Below are 26533 nucleotides of genomic sequence, written 5' to 3'. Positions count from 1 at the left end.
TATTCAGCTATTTATACAGCTATCCAGCCTCATTAGCCTAATAAGTCTTGCTAAACCTGCTGTACAGAGAAAAGTGATGTACTCCTATGCCTGATTCTGGCATTTTACAGAGGTTATGGTCAAGTTCCTTGAACCAAAACCAAGCTCTAGGATTTACTCTAGTTAAAGAACAAAGAAATGCTGCTCTTCCGTTTCTCAAAGTCCCTAAAAGTGAAAGGTGAAAATATGATTGTGACTTGCCTGAAGTTTGAGTGATAATATATATTAATATACTGTTGACTTGGGATCAATACTGGCATAAAAGTAAGATGAACTTGGTTGTAAAACCTGTTGAGACAGTGCCATGAGGTGCCTTAAATCCTTACTCTAGAGTCACCACAACTCAGTTTCCATTAGGGACTGGCATATAGTGATACCAATGGCCTCATGTGCATATTGTGGCACCTCTAACATCACTTGAGACAAAATGACTGATTTGGACTAAGGTGGATGGGTACACCTTTACTGGAAAAGAGACATCCATGAAAATGCACAGGTTTTTCTCACCCTCTGATACAAATAAAGCATTTCTGAGGGGAGCTGAAGATGACCTTCATGCTCATAGGCCCACTCTAGTTTACCAGCCTATGTACACATGGGTACTCGATTTCAATCTGGGATTGGATGTGAGTTGACTGTTGCCGAAATACATGCTGTGAAACGTTCTTCCTTTGACGCAGATGCCATTTTCCCCATCAGACCCAGAAATACAGTTTGAGGATACGCTCTCACAGTAGTGGAACTTGAAACATCTGAGGAAAAAGCTGAATTGTCTGGATACAGGAAATCTATTCTTTGCTGCTGTTGAAATGAACACTGAACTGCATTCAGCCTGGTTTCCAATTTCTAAAGAAACAAAGGATAGGCTTAGGTGCTAGGAGCTTATTCTGAGGCTGATCAGTGGCAGTTCAAATGAAAATGCTTTGTGGAGCAAAGAAATCTAAACTTAAAAGCTTTGCGCGCTAATACATCGTGTACAGAACTTCTCAGAGCAATTTCATTTGGCTGTTATCTGCCAGGTTCGGTGTAATGTGGCAGCGTCTCCGTTCTCCCCGCGGCGACCCGGAGACCCGAGGTGTGACTGACCAGAGCAGGAGCCCGGCAATGCGAAACTCCAAGAAATTTCCGTGCATTTCCACGACGCTTCCTGCTGACACCAGAACTTGGGGGAATTTCGGTCTGCTCCTGAACCGCGGCGATGGCAGCTTTAGTCGCCAAAGGCACGAGTGGGGAGCTCCTATTTGGGACATTAAGCTCCAATCCCTTCCCTGAGCCACGGCGGTCAACGATCCCCTGGTGACAGACACTCGACTATCCCCGGCGGGCTGGCACCGGCACCTCGCACAGCCGCTGACCTCGGCAGCCTCTGCCTTTCTCCCATCAGGACCTCCGGAGCTTCCAAGCTTTATCTGACTCCCTCCAGGATGCGGGAGAGCATGGAGAACTCGGGTTCAGAGACCGCCGAATGAACAACCCTCCGGCCCCGGGACATCCCAATGGACAGGTCCATCGCCTCGCGGGGTACATCCACGGGGAACGGCGCTACTCCAGACCTTCCTTATTCCCAAACAAACGCCTCTCCCATGAATAGCCCACAGGGCCGCGAGGATCCCGTCAGCCGCTCCCAGAGCGGAGAAGCCGAAAACCTGAGGCGTTAACGAAACCCCCGGGATGCGGCGGAATCCAAACCTTCCTTACTCCCAACCAAACGCTTTTCTCAGAAGCGCCGCCTGTCCCCTGCTCCAGTCCCCGCTGCGCTCCCCTCACGCCGCCTCCACTCCCGCGCCCGCCCCGCCAGCGCCCCCGCCCCCGCGCGCCCTGCGCACTCAGTCGAGCCACCGCCCCCAATCCCCTGAGAGCCCGCCCCCTCTCTCCGTCTGCGATTGGTTGCTCTCGCTGTCTGTCCGGTGCCTCCCCGGCCCATTGGGTGAGGCTGTGGCGCTGCCCCGCCCCCAGCGCTGTCGGTTGGGGCGAGCCGAGAGTAAATAGACGCCGGAGCCCAAGATGGCGGAGCTGCCCAGTCCCGGTCGTGGCGCGGCGCCCCCCGAGCAGGAGGTGCTCGGAGCCAGGACGGCCCCGGACGCGAAAGCTTCCCGCGGATCCCAGCCGGCCGCCAAGAAGGTGAAGGGAGCTGAGGAGCGGAGCCTGAAGGGCGCTAAGCGCGTCAACGGTGAAGGGGGCGGCGGTGGCGGGAGCGCCAAGCAGCCGCTGCCCGCGGTCGTGCCCAGCTACAGCGGCCCCGGGCCTTGGGGATTCGCCACGCTGCCCTCGGGCCCCTCGGCGGGCGCGGGGGGCTTTGCGTTCCCCTCCCCACTGTCCCGGAAGCTGCTGCCGCCCGCGGTGCTGCTGCCGCCGTCCGCCTCCCCCTCCTCGTCCCACCCGCAGCACCAGCACCGCCACCACCGGCACCGCCTGGCGCTGGCGGCCGAGGCGGGAGGTGGCGGCAGCGCCAAGCCCAAGAGACCCAAGGAAAAGCGGGATAAGGAGAGGAGGAAGCACGGGGTCCTGCCCGTGGTGGCGACGGCGGGAGATGGCGGCGGGGCCCTGAGCCGGGAGGAGAACGGGGAGGTGAAGCTGCTGTTCCCGAAAGGTGAGCGGCGGGGCAGCGCCGGCAGCGGGGGGCGGGAAGGGAGGGCTGGAAGGGGCAGCGAGCGCAGCGGGCTCAGCGCAGCGGGAGGTGGCTGTGACCCGGGCCGGGGGCTGCGGGCAGTGCTGGACCCGGTCACACATCGCTGGCGTTGTGTAAGTTCGTGGGGAAGGCAGCGGCGGCTCAGTCCGCCGTCAATTCTGTCAAAAAAGGGGGTGTGGAATTAGCGATGGCGTCAGCCAGAAGCTGCCAGAGGCCCTAGGTTTTCTTACCTATTAGGGAAATGAGGATGCCGAGTAATTTATTACAAATGTGCAAACAAAACTGAATTGAGGAAAAACGGAGAACATGTTGTAAAAAATCGCCGTAATTTAAAAATTAAATCGTGAATCGTCTCGTTTCTTAGGCTATTAATTTTTATGGGCTAAGTCATTGAATACTAGAGAGCATGTAGTTAAGATTTAGGTACGTAGACTTTTGAAATCTCGTGTAGTTGCTGCTTCAGGCTTTCTTTATTTCTTGAAGATCACATCTCCCAAGGAATGCTCGAGGCCTTCAGGATAAGGGGAGGAGTGCTGGGTTAGTTCATTAGTGGAGTTGGACAAAAATGGCTATTCGAGGTAGGACAAGATGTCAGGCAAGTCTTCTTGGATTCCTGCTGTGATCAACAGTAAATCTTGGAAACTAAAAGACGATACATGACTATATGATGATAGTACATAAATACATGCTATTATTTCTAGTGTGCCCTTTCCCAGTCTCCAGTGACCTTAAACCAGATGTTGATGCTTTTATATTTACATTGAAATATAAGGAATTTGAAACGTGCACTCCATTACCTAGTTTAATCAAGTTTCATTTCTTTTAAAGGGAAGATAAATTACAGCTTTTGTGTGAATTTAGGTTACTTTGATTGTGGCCTATACCTGTAATTGCATGATCAGCCAAGGTTGTACAGAAATATCAATATGCCTTTTTGTCTATTGATTATGTTGTCTGCGCTGCCTTAGTTCATTTTCCACTAATTTCCATGAGTATCTTAGTCTATGATTCACTTTTCATTGAGGGTTTTCTTTTTTTTTATTTACTTGGATCTTGATTGGTGATGTACAAGTGGGTTTTAAGCGTGTAATTTCCGTGCTTTCAAGTGTTCCATTTTAGGGCTTTTTCCCTTACTTTGTTCCTGTCCAAAATGTGACTTGGAAAAAGCCTTTAGAAATGATCCTCAGTACACATTTGATGTTGGTGAAGTAATTTTGTCTTCAAGGATAGCTGCTAGGAAACTCACCCAATATCCTTCTTGCAAAGCTATGTAATTAATAACCATATTTACTCAGATTCCCATAGTGTCCAACCAGTGTTAAGGAATCATGTTAGTAAATCTTGGAACCATATTACAATAACAAGATGAAATATTCTTTCACATTGATAAAAGAAATTGACACTGATAGTGTTAACTGAATAACTGATGTTATTTGTCTTTAAAGAGGAGATTCTGTGCCTTGTATCTGGAAAAGATACTTTTCTCAAAGCTTATATACTTACAGACACAATTTTTTTTTCTTTTTTGTTGCTGAGTGCTCAGAACAGATCTTTTTACCTTACATTTATTCCTTGAAAGCTTATCTACATGCAACAAATAAATTTTCAATGGCAAATGATACCTATTTGGCATCTGAGTCTACAGATTTCTGTTTAGAGGAAGTAGTTTCTAAAGGTAAAATTTTGTGGCCTAATTTCCTTAATAAAAGAATAACTTTATTTTAATTAATATGTATATTTCTGCAGAGAAGGCTGTGAGAAAGTGAAGGATGCACTGAGTCTTCTGAGAGCTGCCAGCCTTTCAAAAGTGATTCAGTATTTGACTGTAGATTAAAGAACAGGTTTGTGCTGTTAATCCTGTGAATAATTTACTTTGCAGAGAGGAAAGGGAAAAATGCAGTTATGATGCAGGGAGAAAAGAATGGCTGGGGGGCAGGCACATAGAATCCGAAGTACAGAGGAAAGCTAAGACTGACGTTAAAGTGGGTGGGTGGAATAGTCAGGACTTGTGCATAGGGAGTGCTGAAGCTACAGAGTGGAAAAAGATACTAGAGGGACTGTGGTTGCAGCATATAATGAGTGAATGTGGAATGAATTTGAAATACTGACAGGAAAGGAAAATAGCAGGCAAAAGCAGTATGGGGGTGATTCTGGTCTTGTTTTGGGGCAAAAGATTATACTTAGATGCTGTAGAAAAGGCCAGGAAGGTTAGAGAGAGGTAGGATAGAAGGAGAGTGAAAATTTTTGGGCAGCTTACAGATATGACATGGGTAAATTTAGATGATTTCGGGTAATTATGAAAAGCTGACAAGCTTGCACATACAGAATATATGAGGGCCAGGGAGGTAGGGATAAAATATTCTCCTTTAGGTGTCATGAGGTGAGTTAGTAGAAGCTGTCATCAGTGCATTCTATAAACCAGCCTCTTTCAGGCAAGTGCAGCCTCTTTCTTCTTCCTGGAGCCTGCAGTTAGATAACCTTTTTGCTTTTGGTGCAAAAGTAGAAAAAGAGCAGCAGTGTGGAATTGATGGTACTGACTGTTTTTCTCTGCTAACATTCGGAACTGATACACATGCCAGTGTTGCACCTGCCAGAAGGAGAATTGTTTCAGTGGGCAGACTAGAGGTGTAGAGGCAGAAACACTAAGAGATAAGCAGGTGGAATGGGTGAGAGTTCCTTGGTTGTTTTGAGGCTTTGGAAATGGAAGAAGTCCATCCTCCTGTTAGCAGCCAAAATGGAGATACATTGCAGGTGCATACATGGGATGGAGTGGAATTCCTAGTTGTTCCAGTACCTGTGAATGAGGAGGAGTCATGTTTCTGGTTGGTGAGCTGTGTGCTCTGCTGCACAGAGCTCGTAGGGTGTGAGGAGAAAAAGCTTTACCTTTGTGAGACTGAGGGCCTGCACAGATTTCAGTACTAGAGAAAATGAGGAGTAAAGCTAGGGGAATCAGGAGATTGGCAAAATTTGTCTCATGAGATTGTTAGGATTGTGGTATAGACAAAATAATACAGAGAATCAGGGTGTGCAGTGATGTGGAGTAAATGAATGTGAGATCTGGCCTTGAGAGTAGTAGCAATTGCTAACAATATTGCTAACAATTTTAGTTTAATTACTAAAATTAATTTTAGTTTAAATTTTAAATTTTAGTTTAATTACTGTAGTGGTGATAGTGGTATTGACACTGAGGAGGAGAGTGTGAGATTTTTCACCTTGCTTTCAGAAAAGCTGATGATAGGAGCTGGCATGTGTCCTTCACTTGCAGTAGTGATTATGGGGTAAGGGAGCATAGTTCTGAGGCACCCTTATTGCCTAAGTCATAGGAAGATGTTAAGCTTGGTAGTAGCCAAGATGGATGACGCGTTTAAAGCTTTTCAAAAATGTTTATATTTTCTTCAAGTCTTCCTTTAAAGACTTCTCTGGTCTTTTAATTAATTGCCAAGGGCTTTTAAGTTGCAGAGTCATAACCAGGCCTTACAGCTTGTGATTCCATTCAATGAATGGAGTTCAGTGACCCCTTCAGAGATGATCTACCATGCAGAGAACCTGAAAGAGCCTTTTGCTGGATGCATGATTTATTCTGCAGATAACGAGGTTTAGACTGTTGAATTTCACTTGCCATGTACATTCTGATAGTGGAACTAAAGTTGTGCAATGTTTTTGTTTTCAAAACACGGCGTCAGTCTGACAGAAGTGATTGCTGTACATGCTATGACTCTGCTGATTCAGTTAGTCATTTAACTGATACTCTGCTCTAGCAGTTCATAGTTGAGCTTTGCACTGTTATGAAAACAATTTCAGCTCAGCCACTCCCCACTTCATTAAACAATGCCTGTCCAAGTCTTTAGTTTTGGTCCCTATACTTGCTGTGAGGTGTAATGCAGTTGCATGATCCACCTTTTCTACTTGCCATTTCTGTGTACGATTTCTCTTTCCCTTCCCCCCCGCTTTTTTTTTTTTCAGTGATCCATTTGCTGATAAGATTGCCTCAGTGTGCAGGCAGTTGCAAAATGAGGTTGACATCTTTGACTTGTAGATGGGGATTCCCCATATGAGCAGGAAAGCTGAATATGGTGCTGTAGCTCTTGTTTTTAATATTAGTCTATTTTTTTTAGCTCCCTTTACCCCCCCCCCCCCCCCCCCGCTTTCTTTTTCCTGATGTCTTTGAAAGATAAGATTAGATTTCAGATGAGCATTTGATTCTTCTGGTAACTGTTACCTTGTGTTGTGTGACTCTTCTGGGATTTTGGCTTTCAAGAAGTTACACTTTCCAGTATTAATAATTTTGGTCTGCATCTGGTGGGATGCTCATTTCATAGTCTGTTATCAAAGTAGGTTGAAGAAGGTTTTGGGTCTTCTTTTTCCCTTCTTTAGAACTGGGGCCATGCATCTTGCTTGCTAGGTTGTCTTTTATTTTTGCTTCTGCTAAACATATCCTCCTTCTGTTAACTTCTGTTTCCCTTTTTTTCTTTTTCCTTGTACTACGTGGCTTGACTCACTTCCCCCTCCTCTCTGTTGAATTTTTTAAATATAGCAGTCATTTTCATGCTTATGAGGCTTCTTGACCACTCTCATCTGAATTCTTCAATATATTTCTATTTAGATACCCTACTGTAAGCAGTCTAGGAAGTATTTTGGGTTTTAAGTATGGTATTCAGGAGGAAGAGGGAATTCTTAAATTTCTGATGTTGGAGATTTACAGTTTTCAGAGCTGGTAGTGACATTAATGTAAGTATGCAATGTTGGGATAAATTTGGAGGACTGCAGCTTTTTGTTCAGGGACCCTGGCCCCTTTGTGATAAGATAACCTGGTGCTTGCTAGGCAGAACGCAGTCTTTTTAAGCTGGAGAACTGTACCCTTCCTGTACCCCAGAATCCAGCTCTGTGTTTAATTTCTGCAGCAGAAACTTATTCTGAATTTAGAATACCAAATAGTTTTTCTTAGTTGATACAAGATCAGGAGGCTGAAACATTTGATCTGAAACCTCGTGAAGAGGCCTTGTTTGCAGCTGTCACATTCTGTGTTACTGATTTCTGATGCAACTCCCCAGTGCTTGAGCTTAAACTTGGCTCATTCAGTTCTGTATGTAGAAGGTCTCCTTGGAAATATGAAGCTTAAAAAACTGGGAGCTGTAAAGATCATATTTCAGTTTTTTGGAAGTGTTTTTAATTCTGAAGGGATCTGTCTTCCTTTTCATTCATTGAAGAGCTTGGGGAAATGTTCTTGCCTGATAAGGGGATTTCTTTAGTCATATCTTGGATTTTAAACTTAAATTACTGAAAGGGTTGGCAGCCATATATTCCCGGTTGCTGGGATGTGAAACCTATCCCTTTTTTGATGATTTTTTTGGATCTTGGAAATACTGTATTGGTTTTCCCATGTTCATTAAGTTGGGAAACATGCTCTGCAGTCCATGTTGTAGGATTTAATAAGTGCAGGTGTCAAAGCTGTTAATATGGTGATGTTAAATGTACTTCATGTACCTTCATAACCAATTAAACATGGCTTCTTGAGGTTTTATTTTTACGGGTGTTTGTTCAAAGTGAGGAGATTGCTGATGGAAGGGATGGTAACTGATGTTCTGGTATGCCCCTCCTTATTCCCCCTTCCTTTCCGTTACACTGCTGGTGTTATCCATACTGATGGTGTCCCTTAGCAGTAGTCTGTAAATATTTTGCCTCATGTGCAGTGACAGCCCTTAAATCAAACAGGAGAGAGAGAAGCAGAATACTTTGAACGTAATCTATGACTGACTACTAATGTGAGTTACCATCTGGAAAATGATGCAAAGCAGCTGCAGCATCTGACAGAGTTGTACAGCTCTCTTCTTTCAGTGCTGAAATGGACTTGCTTGTTTGAGTTCCTGCATGGGCTTCAAGGTGCAAATTTCCCAAGTGACAGTCACCACGCTGCATATAGTCCACCCACTAGAGAGCACTTCCCACTCATTCTCTATGCTCTTACTTTACCATTTTGTCTGTAGAAGTTTGCCGTAGAGAAAAAGATCTGGTTAGATTTCTGAAATCAGGATGGTGTGATCTGTGAATTTGTGTTCCTGTATGTACTGCTTAGGAAATCGTGGCAGTCATTATGAGAAGGTATCTCCTGAACTGGGAAACTGAGAACTTGTACTATAGCCTTTAGTTGTAAATAGCTATTTAATGTATAAATACAGTGTGTATCCATTTCTTTTATTTATGTACTTAACCTAACATCCAGAAAAAGTAGCTTTGGAATTTGAGGAGGAAGTATGCATACTATTCTTAATTAGTTCAGTTCATTGTGTAGAATTGTTGTAAAGTGAAAGTATTTTTCAGATTCCCTTTAGAAACGTGAGATGGCATACACCATAATAAAATTCTTCTGTCTATATGTAGCACTTACTTTAATGTACTGCTGTTGCAGCATTTCTTTCATGTGTGGGTGTACTGTTTCTGTAACAATGTATGCAAAGCGAAGAATATGGACTTTATGGTGACACTCTTTGCTGTGAACTTGAATGAGACATGTAGAAATCTCTTTAATTCTTTGTGTGTTGTATTTCCTCTAAACAGGGATACTTATTCCTACAAACCTCTGTATTTTAAGAAGCATACACTGGTTTATTTAGTAGAGTTGGACTGGATTTGCATGGCAAGGTTTTGGTAGTAGGGGAGGAGATACAGTGATGGTGAGAAGCTGCCAGTGATGGTGGTAGCATCTCTGGGATTATGTATTTTAAGAGGGGGAAAAAGTTACTGCACAGGACCAATTGCAGCTGGAGACATGAGTGAGAATATCTGAGAGAAACAGCCCTGCAGGCACCCAGGTCAGTGCAGAAGGAGGGGCAGGAGGTGCTCCAGGTGCCAGAGCAGATTCCCCTGCAGGCCCTGGAGAGGCAGCTGTGCCCCTTCTGCCCAGGGAGGTCCATGGGGGAACAGAGATCCACCTGCAACCCCTGGAGGACTCCACCCTGGAGCAGGTGGGTGTCCAAGGGAGGCTGTGACCTTGTGGGAAGCCTTTGCTGGAGCAGGTTCCTGGCAGTACCCGTGGAAAGTGGAGCCCATGGTGGAGCAGGTTTGCTAGCAGGACCTGTGACCCCATGGGGCTCCACACTGGAGCAGGCTGTGCCTGAGGGGCTGCACCACATGGAAAAAGACCCAAACTGCAGCAGTTTGTGAAGAGCTGCAGTCCATTGGCAGGACTCACATTGGAGAAATTTGTGGAGTACGGTCTCCTGTGGGAGGGACCTCATTCTGGAGCAGGGGAAGAGTGAGAGGAGTCACCCCCTCTTGAGGAGGGAGGAGCGACAGAGGTGACGTATGATGAAGTGACAACAATCCCCATCCCCCTTGGTCACTCGGGAAGGAAGTAGAGAAAATTTGGAGTGAAGTTAAGCCCGGGAAGAAGGGAGGGGCAAGGGGAAGATATTTTTAATATTTGTTTTTTATTTCTTATTACCCTACTCTACTTTTGATTGGTAACAAATCAATTTTTTTCCCCAAGTCGAGTCTGTTTTGCCCATGACAGTAACTGATGCTGCTTATGATCTCTCTTTTTCCTTACCTCAACCCGTGAGCTTTTTGTTGTATTTTCTCTTCCCCTCCAGCTGAGGAGGTTGGTCCTGGAGTGGCTTTGGTGGGCACCTAATGTCCAGCCAGGCAGGGTCAACTTGCTACAAGAGTTAGGAGTAACTTTATAGTAATAGAGACTTTTCTCTCAGTCAGTAGAGCTTGAAAACTAAGGACTGAACCTAGCTCTTTGTGAGCTTCCATAGCTGATTCCTGCTGTACTTGGGTTTATATATTTTTTTTTAACCCAAGTAGGGAGCATTTGAAAACTCAGTTTAGTCTGTGACTAGTTATTTGCTGAGCAGTGTATTTCTTTGTCAAAATCATATAAAGTAAAAGCATGTGTTTGATAGGTGGGGCATATTAAAAGATAGATTTCTTTCTTTTTTGCCCTAGGATGCAGATTATTTCAAACGGTTGGCTTTTAGTTTTAGTATCTTTGGAGGTATGTAAAGGCCAAGGAAGGCTGTATAGTTGGGCTGTTTTTTCCATGGAGGCTCATTTCATTCTCAGCAGCTCAAGAAGCTTTTTTAATTTTTCTTTTTTATTTGTTAGGAATAGTCTTGGTGGAAGCTAACTACAGAATATTCTGTGGACATGGAAGACTTACCATGAACATCTTTCTGCCTTTTACTACTTCGTAATCTTGTTGCCCCACAAATGAAATGCAGACCAGTAGTAGCTTCTACTGGTAAATTTCAAACAAGCTGTACAAGAACATTCCAGGTTTTCGTAACTTCAACAGAAAAAGATTTTTTTGTTTTCCCTTGCCAGTGTCACTCACTTGTTTATTCTATGATATGTAGGTTGTAAATTGCTTAATACTGGGGTATTAATTTTAAAGGAGGGATTTTGTGAAGAATGTTCATGTTTCTGGATGTCCCTGAGGATAATAATCTGCAGAACTTTGTCTGAGTTGTGTTTTTTAATTTTTCAAGCCAGATTAGAAAATACTTATTAATATTCATAAACTCCAGGCATTTGAACTGAGGATTAAGTTGAAAAGTTAATCCATATAATAACTCTCATTTTGGCACAGGTTTTTTTAATATACAAAGATTTTTTTAAAATTTCAATAGTTATTTATGCTTTTTTTTAAGTGAACTGTGTTTGTTTGTTAAATTATTCTGTGAACTTTGAGGGAAGAAACCAAAAAATCTGTACATTCAGATTGAGCTTCTCAATTGTTTTTTACTTGCATCAGGCTCTACACTGGTTTTGTTACAATACTGTGATTTCTAGAAGGGAAAGTTTACTCCGGACTTCCCTCAGCTACATTTACATTGTATTTGCAGCTATTTACTTATGCTGTTGCTGAACGCGTTCCTTGCTTCTTTTGTTGGGAAGGTTTCACCATTGACTCTTAATTGCCCTGTAGATGTGAAAATAAACTAGAGGCTCTTGAAAAGGTTCTCTGTCTTTATATGTTCTTCTGACAAAACTGGAAGATTCATTGGCCTGTGATGCTTTTCATGAGCTGGCTGTAAGGGGTTCTTTGAGTCTTTTGTCCTCTTTCAGCAAGACTCAAGATTTGTGTATGCTCTTCAATCTTGCTTTGATTTGCAAGTGATAGCAGAAGTCAAGTGTGCCTCTTAACCATACAAAAATGTTGAGATGAAATCTAGGTCTTCCCATGTTAATTGTAATTCTGGCTGAGTTGATCATTCAGCAAAGATTATAAATCAAGCCTGGTGTTACTGCCTACTAGCCGAGTGTCTGCTTTCAGAGTGTTACATTAACTCCTGTTGTACAGTTTACCCAATTTCATACTCAAGTTGCAGGGGAATTGAAAATTAGAGATTCTTTTTTGGGGAGAAACAGGTTGGAGAGGAAGATTTATGTCTGTTTAACCTATTCCTAGAAAGGTTTGTGTTGCTTAGGAAAGCTTGTTTGGTTTCCATGGTCTGCTATACACATAAATCTGCTTTGTCATCCATCCCTTCCCACAGAGGTGTTAGGAGGAGGCTGTTCTTGGATGACTATTTCAGTCACTTAGAACTAAGACATCCTGTAAGTGCAGCTACCTGGTTATATTTGTGCCAGTATAGTTTCTGTTCTCTCCCCACTGCTTATGATCTGTGGAGAGGCAACAGACATATCTCAATTGCCATCTATTTTGGTTTTTATTTGACTTCTTTTCTTAAGACTCTCACTAAAATATATTCTTTGCTTCACCCTAAGAATTGTGAGGGTTTAAGTTCTGTATTCTTATTAGAATACTCCTCAGAGGAAAGATATGAATGTTGTGGAATCACTGTTAGCGCATTAATTTATGTGGATTACTGTCAGCTCTTTGCACCTTTATCAACATGCTTCCTGAGTAGTTGGGTTAGGGGTCACTCTACATTGCCTTCTAGAATTCAGGGCTTTCTTTGGATTGGTTCTGAAATATTTCTGATTTGTTAGTAGTGAGCATACTTGCTGCTTCTATTTTATGTGAATGCTTAAGGAAGAGTAATTGGATTTCTTTTCTTCCACTTGGGGTTTATAATGCAAGTACCATGAATAAAACATCAGGGCTGTCTCTCAGCTGTATTACTGAAGCATAACGTTATGTAGAAGCTTGAAATCAGATTTCCTCTTTCCCTGTGGAGGTTAAAAAGCCCGGTGAGCTCTTGGAGCAGGTACTGGCTTCAGGCCAGGAAACAAGGCGTGAAGTGGCTGCAGTGCATATAAGCCTAGTAAAATCTGACTTCTTTAGTCCTTGGCCTCATAAGAGAATCTCAACTTGGCTTGCAAGGGTGACTGCTTGAAATTATGAATTCCTCTAGGTCTAGTATTTTACATGCAGAAAGCATGCCTAAAGGCTCTGCTTTTCTGTGTCAGGGATTTAAAAACATGGAGTGACTTGACAAGAAAGTAAATGAATAATGAGACTGCTCAGGGAAGCTGTTGCAGATTGAAGGTAAGAAGGGGAAGCACCAGTGAATTAAATCTGCTGTGTGAATACAGCGCATCCCATGTTTTTATTAATTATATCTGACTGCTATTAATGCATTAGCCTGTGAATGTAATATAAAAGATTTTTCAGTTTACAGATAAAACCATGTTTCCCAGGTATATGCAAAAGCCTTTAAGTTCAGAGTACGTATAGTTAGGGGGTTTTCAGTGTAGATGTGTACCAAGAAAATGCAAATTGTACTCTTTTTTTTTTCCCCCCAATTCTTATGTAATGCATGTAATTCCAGTTTCAACAAATGAGTTGACTGCAGATGCAAAGTAAGAGCAAAAGGTATAGGCGTACACAAAAATTACTGTACAGTTAACTTGCTGGGTTGTTGCATGCAGCCACAACATAACAAACAAAACTTTTCTGAGTTAAAGAAGCTTATGTTGGATTATGCAACAGATAAATATTAGCTTTTCATATTGTAAGTACTGGGATTTCCTTGTAACTCCTCCTCTATATCCTCTTAATAGAGCTTGCATAAGAGTAATAGGAAACATGTATGTGACAATTAGTTTTCTGTTCTTGCTTAATTGTGAAATATATTTGCATTTCAGGTCAAATCAAAGACAAAGTTAAAGAAAGGGAAAAGAAGCAAAAAGAGAAGAAGAAGCACAAAATAATGAATGAAATCAAGAAAGAAAATGGAGAGATCAAATTACTGCAGAAAGGTAGGTTCAAAATATGTAGTGATTTTTCATTCTAGTGCTAGAAGTATTTGTGATTGGATACTGTGTTTTAATATTATGTTTTTCATTTGACTTATGTCATTTTTCCTGGTTAGTTGGTACAACAATTGCAAATTAAAACATGTTGTAGATGTTAATTTTTTTTGTCAACTGTGCTACGTACTGGAAATTAAAGATAAAACTGTCATCACAGTGTTGCATATACAATAGTAGTTACAGGAAAGACCAGTACTTCAAGGAAAAATATTAGTGATGCTTCAGTAACTGCTGACAAAAGATGTAGGATATCATTTTATATATTGTGGAGAAGAAAGATGAATGCATGTTACATTTTATGTCTAACATTAATTGTACAACACTGAATAATTAGGGTGTTAAAATTCAGGAGCTTTTTCAAATACTAAGCAGTTGTATACAACAGGCAGTCTTAATCTTGGCTAATTTCTTTTACTTTTTTTTCTTTAATGAAAGGTAGTTAAGGTTACTTTCTCATGTGGTTTGTACATCCACTGAACTGTACAGTAGTTGGGGTTGGAAGGGCTCTAGTCCAACTGCTCGAAGTATGATCAACGAGCAGGTTGTCCAGGATTATCAGACTCTTTGTCTCCAAGAGTGGAGGCAACAGTCTCTCTGGACAACTACATTCAGATTATATATACAGATTTTTTTGTAATGGTGATGGTAAGAGACTGGAACAGGTTGCCCAGAGAGGTGACAAATATCCCAACCCTGGCAGAGTTCAAGGTCAGGTCAAGGATTGGGCTCTGAGCCTCCAGATGTAATTGTGAAGATGTTCCCACTCACTGCAGCGGGTTAGACTAGATGTTCTTCAAAGGTCCATTCCAACATAAGCTGTGTCTGTTGTGTGCCTATGAAGAAAGACAGACAGCTGGGTCTGAGGAGGCTCAAGGGGAATCTCATCAGTGTGTGTAAAAACCGGATAAAGGAAATGAAGAAGGTCATCAACGTGTGCTTCATGGGTTTATTCCTTTCAGGTGCTGGGTTTTGCCCACCCCTCTGTTAACTTTGTGAGTCCCCAAGTTGGCCCATTTCTACAGCCTCTTGAGATCCCTCTCACTGGTGATGTAACTCTGCTGCGTCAACTCCTCCTTCCAGTTTTGGATCAGCTGCAGCTTGCTGAGGGTGTGCTCTGTCCCATGATGCTATTAATGGAGAGGCTGAAAAATACCGACACAAGATAATTAAGGTCTGGGTCACTCCAGCAGTGACTGTTTCCAGCTGGAATTTGTGCTGTTTCTCATAAACCTTTGAGCACAGCAGTTAAGCCAATACTTGAACCACCTTACTCCTCTCTTAGGTCATGCTGTGTCAGATTTTCTGTGAGGGTGTTGCTCATTTGAGTAGACCAAATGCTTTTTTAATCTGTTCTTTTCAGACTCTGCTTTTGAAATTAGGAACAAATTCTTGATATATTTTTCTGTTACCTTGAATAATGTAGGATTTAATTTACAAATCAGAAACTGAAACCCTCAAATCAAATCTTGAGCTTCAGAATGCTCATATGAGGTCAGAGGCATGGAACCCTGTAATTACTACATCACATATTATACTTTTCACACAAGTAACTGTATTAACAACAGTGACAGCTTAAAGCCTGTGTTGATCAGATCTCAAAGTATTGCCTTGAACTTGAGGATTATGTAAGTTGGTGACTTCCTCTGAAAAGGGCAGGTGTGACTAGTCTTTGCTGAGCATGGAAGGAAGTCAGTGGTTGAGACACTGGGCAACTGAACTGCCGTAACAGTGGGTTCTATAGGCTTTGAGTAGCAGCCTTTTTTTACATTGGGTCCTGTTTCTGTTGCCATTCAGCAGATGAGGTGCAATCTGCAGACAGCAAGTTATCTCACACCGATCTAATAGATGATAACTAATGGGGCTGTTGAGCCTAAAATTGTGCTTTATTTTCAGGTTAACGTAAAAGTGCAAATGCCCAGAGACTCTGTTAGAACATTTCTGTTGAAAAGCAGGATAGCTTATTTTCACAGCAAACAGTGCTACAAATGCATTAGATGCTTTACCCTGTTTCATTTGGCTTTTTATCACTCAAGTATATTTTAGGTTTTCTTTAAGGTGTTGGCTCTTAAGTGTTTTGTAGAGACTGTGTTTGGTTTGCCAGTATCCTGCAAAATTAATTCCTATTTCAGGGAAAGGAGGGAGTAACGAGAGCAAACAGATCATCTCCACAGGGTTTATATCCTATTCAGAATGGCAGCTTGGTGTCTTCTGTGTGCCTCCAAAATCTGACTGGATGTGCTTGTATGTGCTGTGAGGTTTGTATAACATTTCCTGAGCTGTCCTGCTGGTCTAACTTTACATCCTGGGCAAGAGAGAGCAGAGGCAGAAGTGCTTTATGATGCAGCTTCTTGTATATGTCAGTGGTCAGTGTCTTTGTGACCTTTTCAAATACTCTTAGATAAAGAGTGTCTTCTTCCTGTGTAACAAAAATTAAGCTTCAAGCCGCATTGTTTTGAACTCAGAATTTACTGTGTGTGCTTTGGAACAAAGTTTTGGAATGAGTTTGCTTTCTGTTTCTTTGGGTTTTTGCTTATGTGGTTTTTTCTATTCTTAGTGTGTCTGTGTGTGTGTTTAGAAACCAACAGTACAGTGCCTAAAGAAAGCTTATTTACTTCTTCTGTGAGATCTTTATTTTGCTGTAAAATATTGCTCTGACCATCTGTTTGTGACTGACTTTGGTTGAGGGGGTGGAGGTTACAGCCTACGGACTTTTGACAGCTAAACTGCCTGTTCAAGGTGAAAGGTGATGAGTTACAGAAGAGGTCGGTAGTGAGTGACTGATGCCTTTTGAGGGAGGGCTGGTGCATAAGCCTAGTTTTGGTGCTCTAAGCTGAATGTGGAAGAGTTTATTTGTACTTGGAGGCTCTGTGTTGTGAGCTGTTCATCTGCCTAAACTTGGGCTGAAATGCTGTTGAAAGCTGTGATAAAACTTGCCTGAGTTGGAGAAGGGCGATTCTTAAGAAAGGATTTTTCTGCTATGCTTGAGGCTACTAAAGAAAATGAGACTCCAGAGAGCCTGGTGGCTTTTATTATGAACCTAGAATTAAAAGGATTTTTTGTCATCCTTTGCACTTAAAAGATGCATTCTCTATAGATAAGGCTGTAGAATTGCCTTTATGTCTCTGTGGTGTGGAAGGAAGAGCTCAGTTATCAGACAAAAGTTGCTTGGCACGTGCATGTTAAAATTTTGGGAACTCTAAGTGATTTAAACTTTTAAGAAAAAGTCTGCATTGTATCTAGTTACTGTCTAGAAACTGAGCATTTCATACAGAATATTTGCACCAATGTGACAAAGTTACTAGTGGTCCTGCAAAGAGAAGGATGATTAATAGGCTTATTTGTAAGCGGTCCAGTCGATTTTTTTATAATCTGGTGAAGTGTGAACTCAGTCTACTTTTTAAAAACAGATCAAAAGGAAAAGCTCCTGTAAATGTGGATGCTGAGGCACCTTCTATTTGCCTCCTGTCCCTGTTATTTCTCATTCTTGGTGTCCTAGGGCAGTGAGTCACATTAAATAAAATGTTTTCAATACAACTGAAAATTGTTAAACTTCTGTCTTGTGTTTCTAAGCCACGTGGTGGAAAAAGCTTTTTGTTTATAGGTTCAGTACCTGTTGTGTCTAAATGGATCTCAGGACACTTAGAGACAAACGTGCCACAAACTTCAAAATGTGTAAAATTAGATTGCAAGAGTAATATGTATATGTATGTATGTACACACCTGTACTATGTGTGCTGGTGAAGAATCTTTGAAATACCTTCTGGGCTGCCACTGTGTGCCTCAGCAGTACTGGTTAATCCAGTTAGCTTGCATCAAGTATTGCACTGCTGTTCCCAAATCTGACTTAAAACAAAGTAGTTTGGATATCTCAGCCTTGTGTTGGGATCTTTATTTAAACTTTTGGCTTGCTTATTTGTATCTTCAACTAATTCTGTATGTCTGCTCTGGAGCAACTTGATTACTGCCCTAGAGAGATGTGGAAAGCTGCTCTTCTTTTTTGGGGTCCATTAGTGAAGCGTCAAAGCACTGTTAGTGGTTTTGGAAGAAGCAGTGCATTTTACTTCAAAGTACTTGGATATATACAGCAGAGGAGTGACTGAATGAGTATGTTTCTGCTCCTCTCTACAGCTAATGCAGAAGAAAGTATTTATTGGGCATTGCTGATAGCAGTTCCAATATTCCAGCAAGCTAACTCCTTTTGCTCTGAAGTATTTGCAGCTTCTGAGCAGCTTTAAACATCTACTTCAGAGTGGATCTTTGAAATTGATCAGAGCAGAAGCCTTAGGCTAGAAATGTGCTTCCTTCTCTATCTGTCACATTCAAGCTTTACTGAGAAATACTATTTACTTCTAGAAAACAGTTTTTCATTTCATGTTTGTATTCTTCAGGAGAATTGTCTGTACACTAAAATACTCTAAAAGTGGATATATGCAAATGTCAGCAGTATGGAGAGCAAGCACCGCCCACACTCATTGTAAGAGGATAGATGGAGGAAATCATAGTCTGATCTGTATTACAGTTAAATAAACTAAAATTTTACCTTTAAAAGGTAAATTTTATAACTTTGTTAAAATTAAATTTCAAAGTTTGAACTTTTGAACCTTTTCAGGCTGCAGAAATTTCTATTAAGATTTGCTAGGCAATTGGTCCTGTCTCACAAATGTACTGTTGGGTGAGGTGGTGGGACGTTTTTTAACCTGTAAAAAATCACCTCTGTTCAGTGCTGGGGTGGATGGAGAAGGTGTGGGGAACAGGGTGTAGCTCAGCAGACCAGGTGATTTGGTCCCCCGAGGAAGGGTGGGTTCTGGTACCCCTTGTGTCCTGCTCCCAATGGTCTGTGTGCTTTAGTTCCTGTCTGCCAGTGCTGTGAACGAGCAGAGTGAATAGTTTTCTGCTGAGCCATTAAATTACTGTGCAATTGATGAGCATAAGTCAGTAGCAGGAGTGGTGCAGGACCATGTGCTGGGAGCAGTGATGGAGGAGAGTAGGGGCTTGGATCATCTGGCAGTGAGCTCATACATTGCTCAGCTGTGTCATGTCCATTTGAAGGCTGAACTAATAATTAAAATGTCACATTTTTTTCAGTCTTCCAATATACAGTTTGATTTTAAAATGTCTTTTCTGTGCAATGTGGTGTATGAAGTATATATAAAAATAATTTTCTATATGTATGTCATTTTCTGCTAGTGAGGAAATGGAGTTTTTGACAGAACTTGTGTTGTGTATGGAGTAGCAAAAGCTCGTGTGAATTTTAAAAAGGCACAAAACGAATTATCAGTTTTTGAAGTCATTTTACCTAATTTATGCTTGAAGCGGTTTTAGAGAACCAAGTTTTACTCTTGTTGGTATGCAATTTTTTTCAAAGTCTTTAATTCTAGTAATGTTTTTAAAAAAACCCATTTGAAACTCTTTTTATCATCTGATTTTTTGTGTTTTAAGGCTTTTTTCCACTTCAGTGGCATCAGTAGCTCAGACCTTTGAAGACTGGATTCATGTTTTGTCTCCCAAGGATAGACACCATTTTTTTCTCAGCTGCAAGTAGCAGTTCAGGGGACCTCTGCTGCCTTTCATCATGGATCTTCTTGTGGTTTTTTTTTGTTATACAGCCTTTTGTTCTTTCAGTGATTGTTGCTTTTTTGGTTTCCAAGTGTTTCAGAATTAAAACTGATCTCAGTTCCATCCTTCTTATATACAGAGACACAAAAAATTCTGTGGTAGAGAGTTGCGCACAGAAGTAAGGGGCTGTGGGCAAATAATTATTTTGTTCCAAATTGTGTGCATCATTTTTGCAACTTGGTGTGATTTGAGAAAGTGTGAAACGATGAATTGTAATACTTGATATATATGTAAATGGCATAACCCTTTTATGTTGTGTTCAGAAGTAAAAGCAGTCTACATTAAAATCAATGTATTTAAAGCTGAGCGGAAAATTTATTTTATGTAACTGAAAAATAATTACTTTTTTCCTCTGATTAAAAACTTTTATCTCTTCTGAAGGTTTCATAGAGATGGTATGAAAACAGAGGGAATAATATATATTCTTAAAAAAATTCAGTGTACTAACTCTTAGTTACTCTTAGTGTAATTCCTTCTAAGGTTTTAAGTACTTCCATAGATGTCTACCAGGTTAAATATAAAGTACTTTTACAACTGGTTTTGAAGACAAACCTTCTTGGATATGTGCACGTGACCTTTGCATTATTTCAGACTGATTGACATTCCATCTATGTTGTTTCTGTCTTAAAGGCACCACTACTTCCAAGACCATGACTGTGCTCTTCTGAGTGCTGCTCACTGATGATTAGAAAAAACCAACTATTTCAGTTGGAAGGGGCCTACAATGATCATCCAGTTCAACTGCCAGCCTGCTTCAGGGCTGGCCAAGACAACAATCATGTTGTTGAGGGCATTGTCCGTACGCCTCTTAAACACTGACTGCCTCGTGGCATTGACCATCTCTCTAAGGAAGTCTCTTTTGTTGTTTAATAGTGGAATCTTTTCGTTTGTTTGATTAGGGTTTTTTTTCTTTAAAAATGTTATTGCATAGCTGCATCTTTGAAATATTTTAAGTGATGGATTAAAGAAACTTCACCACATATAACAGGAGCAGTTGAATGAAATTGATTGTTAGTAGAACTTCTCAGAAGATAAAAGCAATGGGACAGATTGAAAGGGGGAATCAGATCATCTTTCTTCTTGTACTTTAGGAATGGAAGTCAATAGTTTTTGTTGTTTAGCACAGATACAGATTCATACCAATCTATTATAGAGGTACTTTATATTTCAGTTAGTAATGATGGAATGTAATTTAATAGCTGTATGTTCAGCAAGAACATACAGGTGCTGATCTTCAGTTGTCTTAAGATTTTCTTTGGTGATTGCAAACATGCTCAAGTAGGAGAGAGCAATTTGGCTCTTCCTACAGCAAATAGCTTTTTGCTTTGAAGTTTGTTGCCATTTATGTTACTCTGGTTGAAGCCCAGTAAATATAAATTTCCATCCTTTCCCTGCCATGCATGTTGTCCCAGATCTGAGTGACTAGTTTCAACAAAAATCTGAGCTTCATTTAAAAATGAGTGAAGTGGGTTGGCAGGTAACTCCTGTTTCCCCCTGTATTTCCTTGCTCCAGCATTTGGTGCTATAATTCCATAATTCGTATATTCAAAGTAATATAATATCTGCAGAGTGCTTGACTTCTTTGTGATATCCATCAGTATAGCAAAAAATGTTCATATTTAGAGTGAAACAATTTTAAAACGCTATGTTAAAGCATTTTTAAGAGTTTGCAATACTAGTATACTCACGGATGCTTTCAGGTTATGTATTCCTGCAGTCAGGAGTAGGGTAAAAATGTCTGAGTCTGTATTTTGAGATTGGTATTGAGATTGCAAAGCCTGCAATATTTAACTTCCCACTGTCATAAACCATTTCTTTGTTTTTATTTTCTGCCGACTGGAGCCAATGCCATAATGACACCACTGCAATACCCCAGAGCAGAGCAGTAGGTGATTTGTGTCAGGTGATGACATTGCATGCAAGGACACTGCCACCCTGAATGAGCTGTTTTCAGGATTCCTCTAAGGTTGAGATACTTAGTTGTTAAACATCTGTTGCTGCTCTTCCTGGTCGTCTCATGCCCACTAGACTTAGACTCTGGTGACAGAAAGAAGATATTAACGTAGAAGTTGTGAATATTGCATCTACCAGATGAAGCAGTCCTGTTGCAGTGGTTTGATGCTGATTTTACATTAAATTTAGCCTAAGAAAGGACAGACTTCCATGAAGATACTCTGCCTTTTGGCAGTTTAACTTAGTTAAAGGTGAAATTGTGTTCAAAGAGTGTGTCGTGTTAAATCTGATTCTGAGTGAAGAGAGTCTTTGTAGTTATTAACTGTGTGGATTAGGTTAAGAAATCCTAAAATCCATTTCCTTGTTTGGACCAAATAAGAATTGAGGTGACCTCAGGGCACTTCCCCTTTCTGTGAGAGAATAGAATCCAGGGAGATAATGAAATCTGCCTCCACTTCAGGAATCCCAGAAGTATTTAGGTGCTGTCACAAACCTTAGGAGACTCAGATCCAAGTGTCTTAATTGCTTGTTCTCCTTTAAAGTATCTGCGTCTTCCATGTCCAAACTCTTAGTCATCAACAAAAATTTGTGAGTCCATGTACCAACAGTTGTGGTCTCACTTATTTTTTTTTTTTTTTCCCCTCTTTTTTTTTTCTTTTTTAAGGGCTCTTGTAAGTTACTTGGGTGGAGGATGGCAAGCTGAAAATGGTCTACTGCAACACAATTGGTTGGCTAACTGGCTAACTTAACTCCTGCAGATTTCATATTACTTAGTCTTGCAATGAAATACATGATTTTTAAACTTCAAAGCTTCTGTGTTTTAACATGCTGGTCTCAAATCGCTGGTGTGAATATAATTTTGTGCTGAAACATACCCGCTAACTTTGTTTTATTGTGTGCTAAATCATTTTGACTGTTTGCTCTTAGGGCAGTGAAGTGCTAGAAGTTTTTTTGGCTACCACTTCTATTACTTGAAAAAAAACCAAACCCTCACTTGTTTAAAACAAGTGAGAACATCTACTTTGGGAGTCACTTGAATTTGTTATCCCCAAATGGGTAATTTCTGCCTTTAGGGCATTTTGGACATTTTGGACAGTTTGTTTTCGCTTCAGCTTGTATATTATGTGCACTTGAAGCTAGTTCCCTTTTTGTGAGCATTTTCTTTAATGTGTCTTTTGTTTTAATTTTATTTATGTTATATGTATGGGATCAGTTTTTAGATGTTCCCACATGTACTTTTTCAACAAAGTTTATCTAGTTGTGAAAGAATGACCATGTGAAGAAGCCCATCAGACAAGGCCAGTTCTGGCAGTGGCATCTTGTGGGCAGCTTGCTGCTGCGGGTTCATATCATGGATGGTTTGTAAGCCCCTTGTTTGGCAACGTTGGACAGTTGTCCTGTGATGTCTCTAGACCTTATGGGACAGTGACTGCTAATGACCAGCTAAAGGGGATGGAGGACTGTGACTCATCATGAAAGCAGCTTTGGGAAACTTGGGTTATTGACATGTCTTTCCCTTGTCGTCTCAGGTTATTTATTAGTTGAAATGTGACCATGGCAGGTGTCTCTTACCTTCTTCACTTTTGGTAACATACACACTGTGACCCTTGATTTTGGTCTCTGGTCTTTGTGTGCCACGGTGAGGGTTTTGGTCACTTTGAATCCCAATCTTTAAATGCATATTTTGTTTAAAAACATCCTTAAGAGATCTTTCTTTTAAACTCTCAACAGGTGGGAAGGAGAAACCAAAAACCAATGCAGAAGAGCTGCAGATTAAAAAAGTTAAGAAGAAAAAGAAAAAGAAACATAAAGAGAACGAAAAGAAGAAGCGTCCAAAAATGTACAGTAAATCCATTCAGACCATCTGCTCAGGATTGGTTTCTGATATTGAGGATCAGGAAGCCAAAGGCATCATAGATGATCATCTTAAGGATTTCAGTGGGAAAAGTATGGATCCCAAGAAGGACTGTGAGTCCAAGATACCAGAGAACAGTGAGTTTCCATTTGTCTCGTTAAAGGAGCCACGGGTTCAAAATAAACTCAAAAGGTTGGACACATTGGAGTTCAAACAGCTGATTCATATTGAGCACCAGCCTAACGGAGGTGCATCAGTTATCCATGCCTACAGTAATGAACTCTCCCACTTGTCTCCTGTGGAGATGGAGAGATTTGCAGAAGAGTTTGTGGGTCTGGTTTTTAGTGAAAATGAAAACTGTGCAGCTTACTATGTAATGGGTATTGTTCATGGGGCAGCTACTTATTTACCTGACTTTTTAGACTACTTTTCGTTTAATTTTCCCAATTCACCAGTGAAAATGGAGATTTTGGGAAAGAAAGATATAGAGACAACGACTATGTCAAATTTTCATGCTCAGGTAAGAGGTTATGCATTTTACCTTCTAAAGTCATGTAATGGTTTCAAACAACTGTGAATGGGTTTTTTTTTAAGTAGTTGCTTTAGCTTTGCTGTGTGGATGACACAAGAAGACTAGAAACAAGGGATTTCTTTAAGTCAGTTCTGTGTTTTTGAAGCTGAGAAGAGACATAAAATTGTTAACTGAGATGTCAAATTGGATTTTTGGTGGGAGGGCAAGTGTTTGCATGCTTGTGTGTGTAGGTTTCTCTGAATTTGTTTCTGTAGCTGAATATTAACCATGAATTTTGGAGGGTTAAAATGGTTTAGCTGTGGCTTTCTGGGTGTCTGAACAGTAGTTTATCTATGAACTTTGTCATAAGACTGAAATGTTTTCATACATTGTTATACATAAAAACCTGCATAGGGCACATGTAAATTAGCTGCATTTGTGGTTTGGGTTTTCCAAGCCCGTCCTTAAAGAAGAGCTTTGGGGCTTAATGTGGCTACTGATTTGATCCTTAGCCCTTTGCATTTCTTCTCACTTGGCTGCATTCTCTGGAAAGCTCTTAAGTTAAATGGTAGAATGACTGGTAGCTTTTGAATATTCTTTTATTTTAAATTTTTTTGAAAGAAATGACTATACTCTCTTAACAACAACTGCTGATGAAACATCATGTCAGCTGTTTATAAACTTGCTGTAGAAAATATGTTTCTGTTGCACAGAAATTATTTATAGCACTGGTTTTCAGGAAAAAAAAATCTGTCCAATTTTCACCTCGATGAGGTTATTGAAAAAAGCCCCCGCAGTGAGTATGAAACAATTTCTGCAGAAACTCAAGCCTGTTTTTAATTATATCAACTTTATCTCACAATTACCCTTTTAACTCCCGTATTTGTGAACTTAGATGTTGTATGGATCAGCTTTAAGCTATTTTAGTCTTCACTTTTGAGACAATTAAAGTTCAAGTGTAAGTTACACTGTCATTTTTTTCATGAAAAACGTGCCTTTTTTTTCCCTTTGATTGTATAAACATTTGCATAGAACACTTGGATGTATTGACAAATTTCAAGTGTGTATTATCCACAAGGATATGCAGAGCTAAAATGTTGCTGCAAGAGAACATTTGCAGTGCTGGCTGACAAAATATCTACTGCCATGGAATATGAATCTTCTGTGAACTACAGTCACTGTTTTTCTTGAGTATGTAAACTGAATCATTAATAATAAAAATCACAGAACATGTGACGGGCAGCTCTCCAGAGCTGGTCTTTGGCCATTTTATATAAGAAAAGCTGGATCTGTCCTTCTGAGTATGTTCCTTAAGTCCAGCTGATTATCTTGGGTAGCATTAACACAGGCATAACTGTGTGCTAGTACCTGCCCTACAGAAATAGTTAAGAAAAGCCCAATTTTTTTTTGTGAATTACAATAAAATTATTTTACGAAAAAGATAGATTAAATTTGTATTACAGTGGTAATATCAAAATCTGTAGTTTTCTGTAGTTAAACCAGTCCTGTGTTCATTGGGGTTGAAATCATAATTCCCTGTTTTTGTGTGAATGAAGGAGGAACAGAGGGAGGCTGTTGTATATGGAAGAAGCCAAACTGTATTATTACAGCATTCAACTGATCAGCTCCATGGTCTAAGCTATATTTTACTTGGCTGGAGGTTTAGTTTTGGTATCATCTTTTCCTCTGTGTTCCCTCATTTTTTTCCCTTAGTTTTCATGGCATTTTGTCACTTCTCTGGTTGTTTGACAGAAAATGCTTGGCTCCGTATATTTTTTTGCTAAGTAAGGCGTATATGGTATATAAATAACATGTACAGGCAGACATCAGACTTTAATTGTCTTCTGTGCAGCATTCCTATTTCTGGAATATTTAAGTCAGTATCTTGGTTGCCTAGTTATTGATTATTTTCTTACTTACGTTTTACTTTGTTTATTCTGTTTTTTTTTTGTGGTCTGCTACAGTTAAAATGTTTTGTTAGCTTTGTATTCTTCTTTTTGACTTGTTACATTTTGTGCAGATGGAGAACATTATCCTGTCTCACTTAGTTCTTTGTGAATATTTTAAAGGGATTCTAATATCTTGTTGCAATGTAGTTTGATGAAACTGTAAATGTATTTAGCTTTCTGTTCCTGCATCGCCCAGGCTTCGTGCTGTGGTGTTCCTTGTCCTGAGCAGCCTGAGCAATGTCTAACAGTTGTTGTATAGCCTCAGTTGAGGAAGGATTTGTTTTCTGAGGTCTGAGTAGGAAGTTGATTCTATCACATCTGTATGTATCTTGGACTTCATCAGCTTTAAGAAACTTGGGTATTCCTTTGCCAATTTTAACTAAAACACTGAAATGAAGCTTGCTTTGGTGCAAGAGGTTCCTTGGTGGTTTCTCAGAGCTCATGTACCAAATGTAATCAATCTGACAAATGTAAGTATTTAAAAAGATGAAAAAAAGTGTTTTAGAAAGGAGAATGAAGGTTGAGCTAAGCTTGAAATGGAAAGCATTATACAGTGTTTCATCAATTTTGTTTTTCAAGTTGGTCTTTTATTACTAATCAATCTTCCACCTCTTGTTTTGTGACAGATGTGGGTTTGGGATTTTTTGGTTTTAAGTAATGCATATTTTGAAGTCGTCAAGTTCTCTGACAAGGGGCAGATTGCACAGTAAATTCTGTTGCTGAGGTCAAATTGGAGTCCTCCTAAGTTTACCTGGAAG

At 40.5% G+C, this 26533-nt stretch overlaps 1 protein-coding gene across 2 annotated transcripts in view; it reads left to right on the top strand.

The window, feature by feature from the left end:
* Positions 1-2014: 2014 nt before the first annotated feature.
* Positions 2015-26533, top strand: part of LOC131591518 (lysine-specific demethylase RSBN1L-like) — a 41388-nt gene continuing 16869 nt past the window's right edge. Inside the window, exons 1-4 of one of the 2 annotated variants that reach the window (XM_058862312.1) lie at positions 2015-2629; positions 13724-13837; positions 23192-23452; positions 23771-23835. In XM_058862312.1, coding sequence (XP_058718295.1) covers positions 2044-2629; positions 13724-13837; positions 23192-23452; positions 23771-23835 — 1026 coding nt within the window. In that variant the 5' untranslated portion in view covers positions 2015-2043. Of the gene's footprint in view, positions 2630-13723; positions 13838-23191; positions 23836-26533 lie in introns of both variants that reach the window. The other variant, XM_058862311.1, reaches the window with a different exon arrangement.

This window comes from Poecile atricapillus, chromosome W (genome assembly GCF_030490865.1).
Source record: "Poecile atricapillus isolate bPoeAtr1 chromosome W, bPoeAtr1.hap1, whole genome shotgun sequence".
NCBI classification, from domain to species: domain Eukaryota; kingdom Metazoa; phylum Chordata; class Aves; order Passeriformes; family Paridae; genus Poecile; species Poecile atricapillus.
Note: the sequence above shows the minus strand (reverse complement) of the source record. Positions and strands in the feature narration are given on the sequence as shown.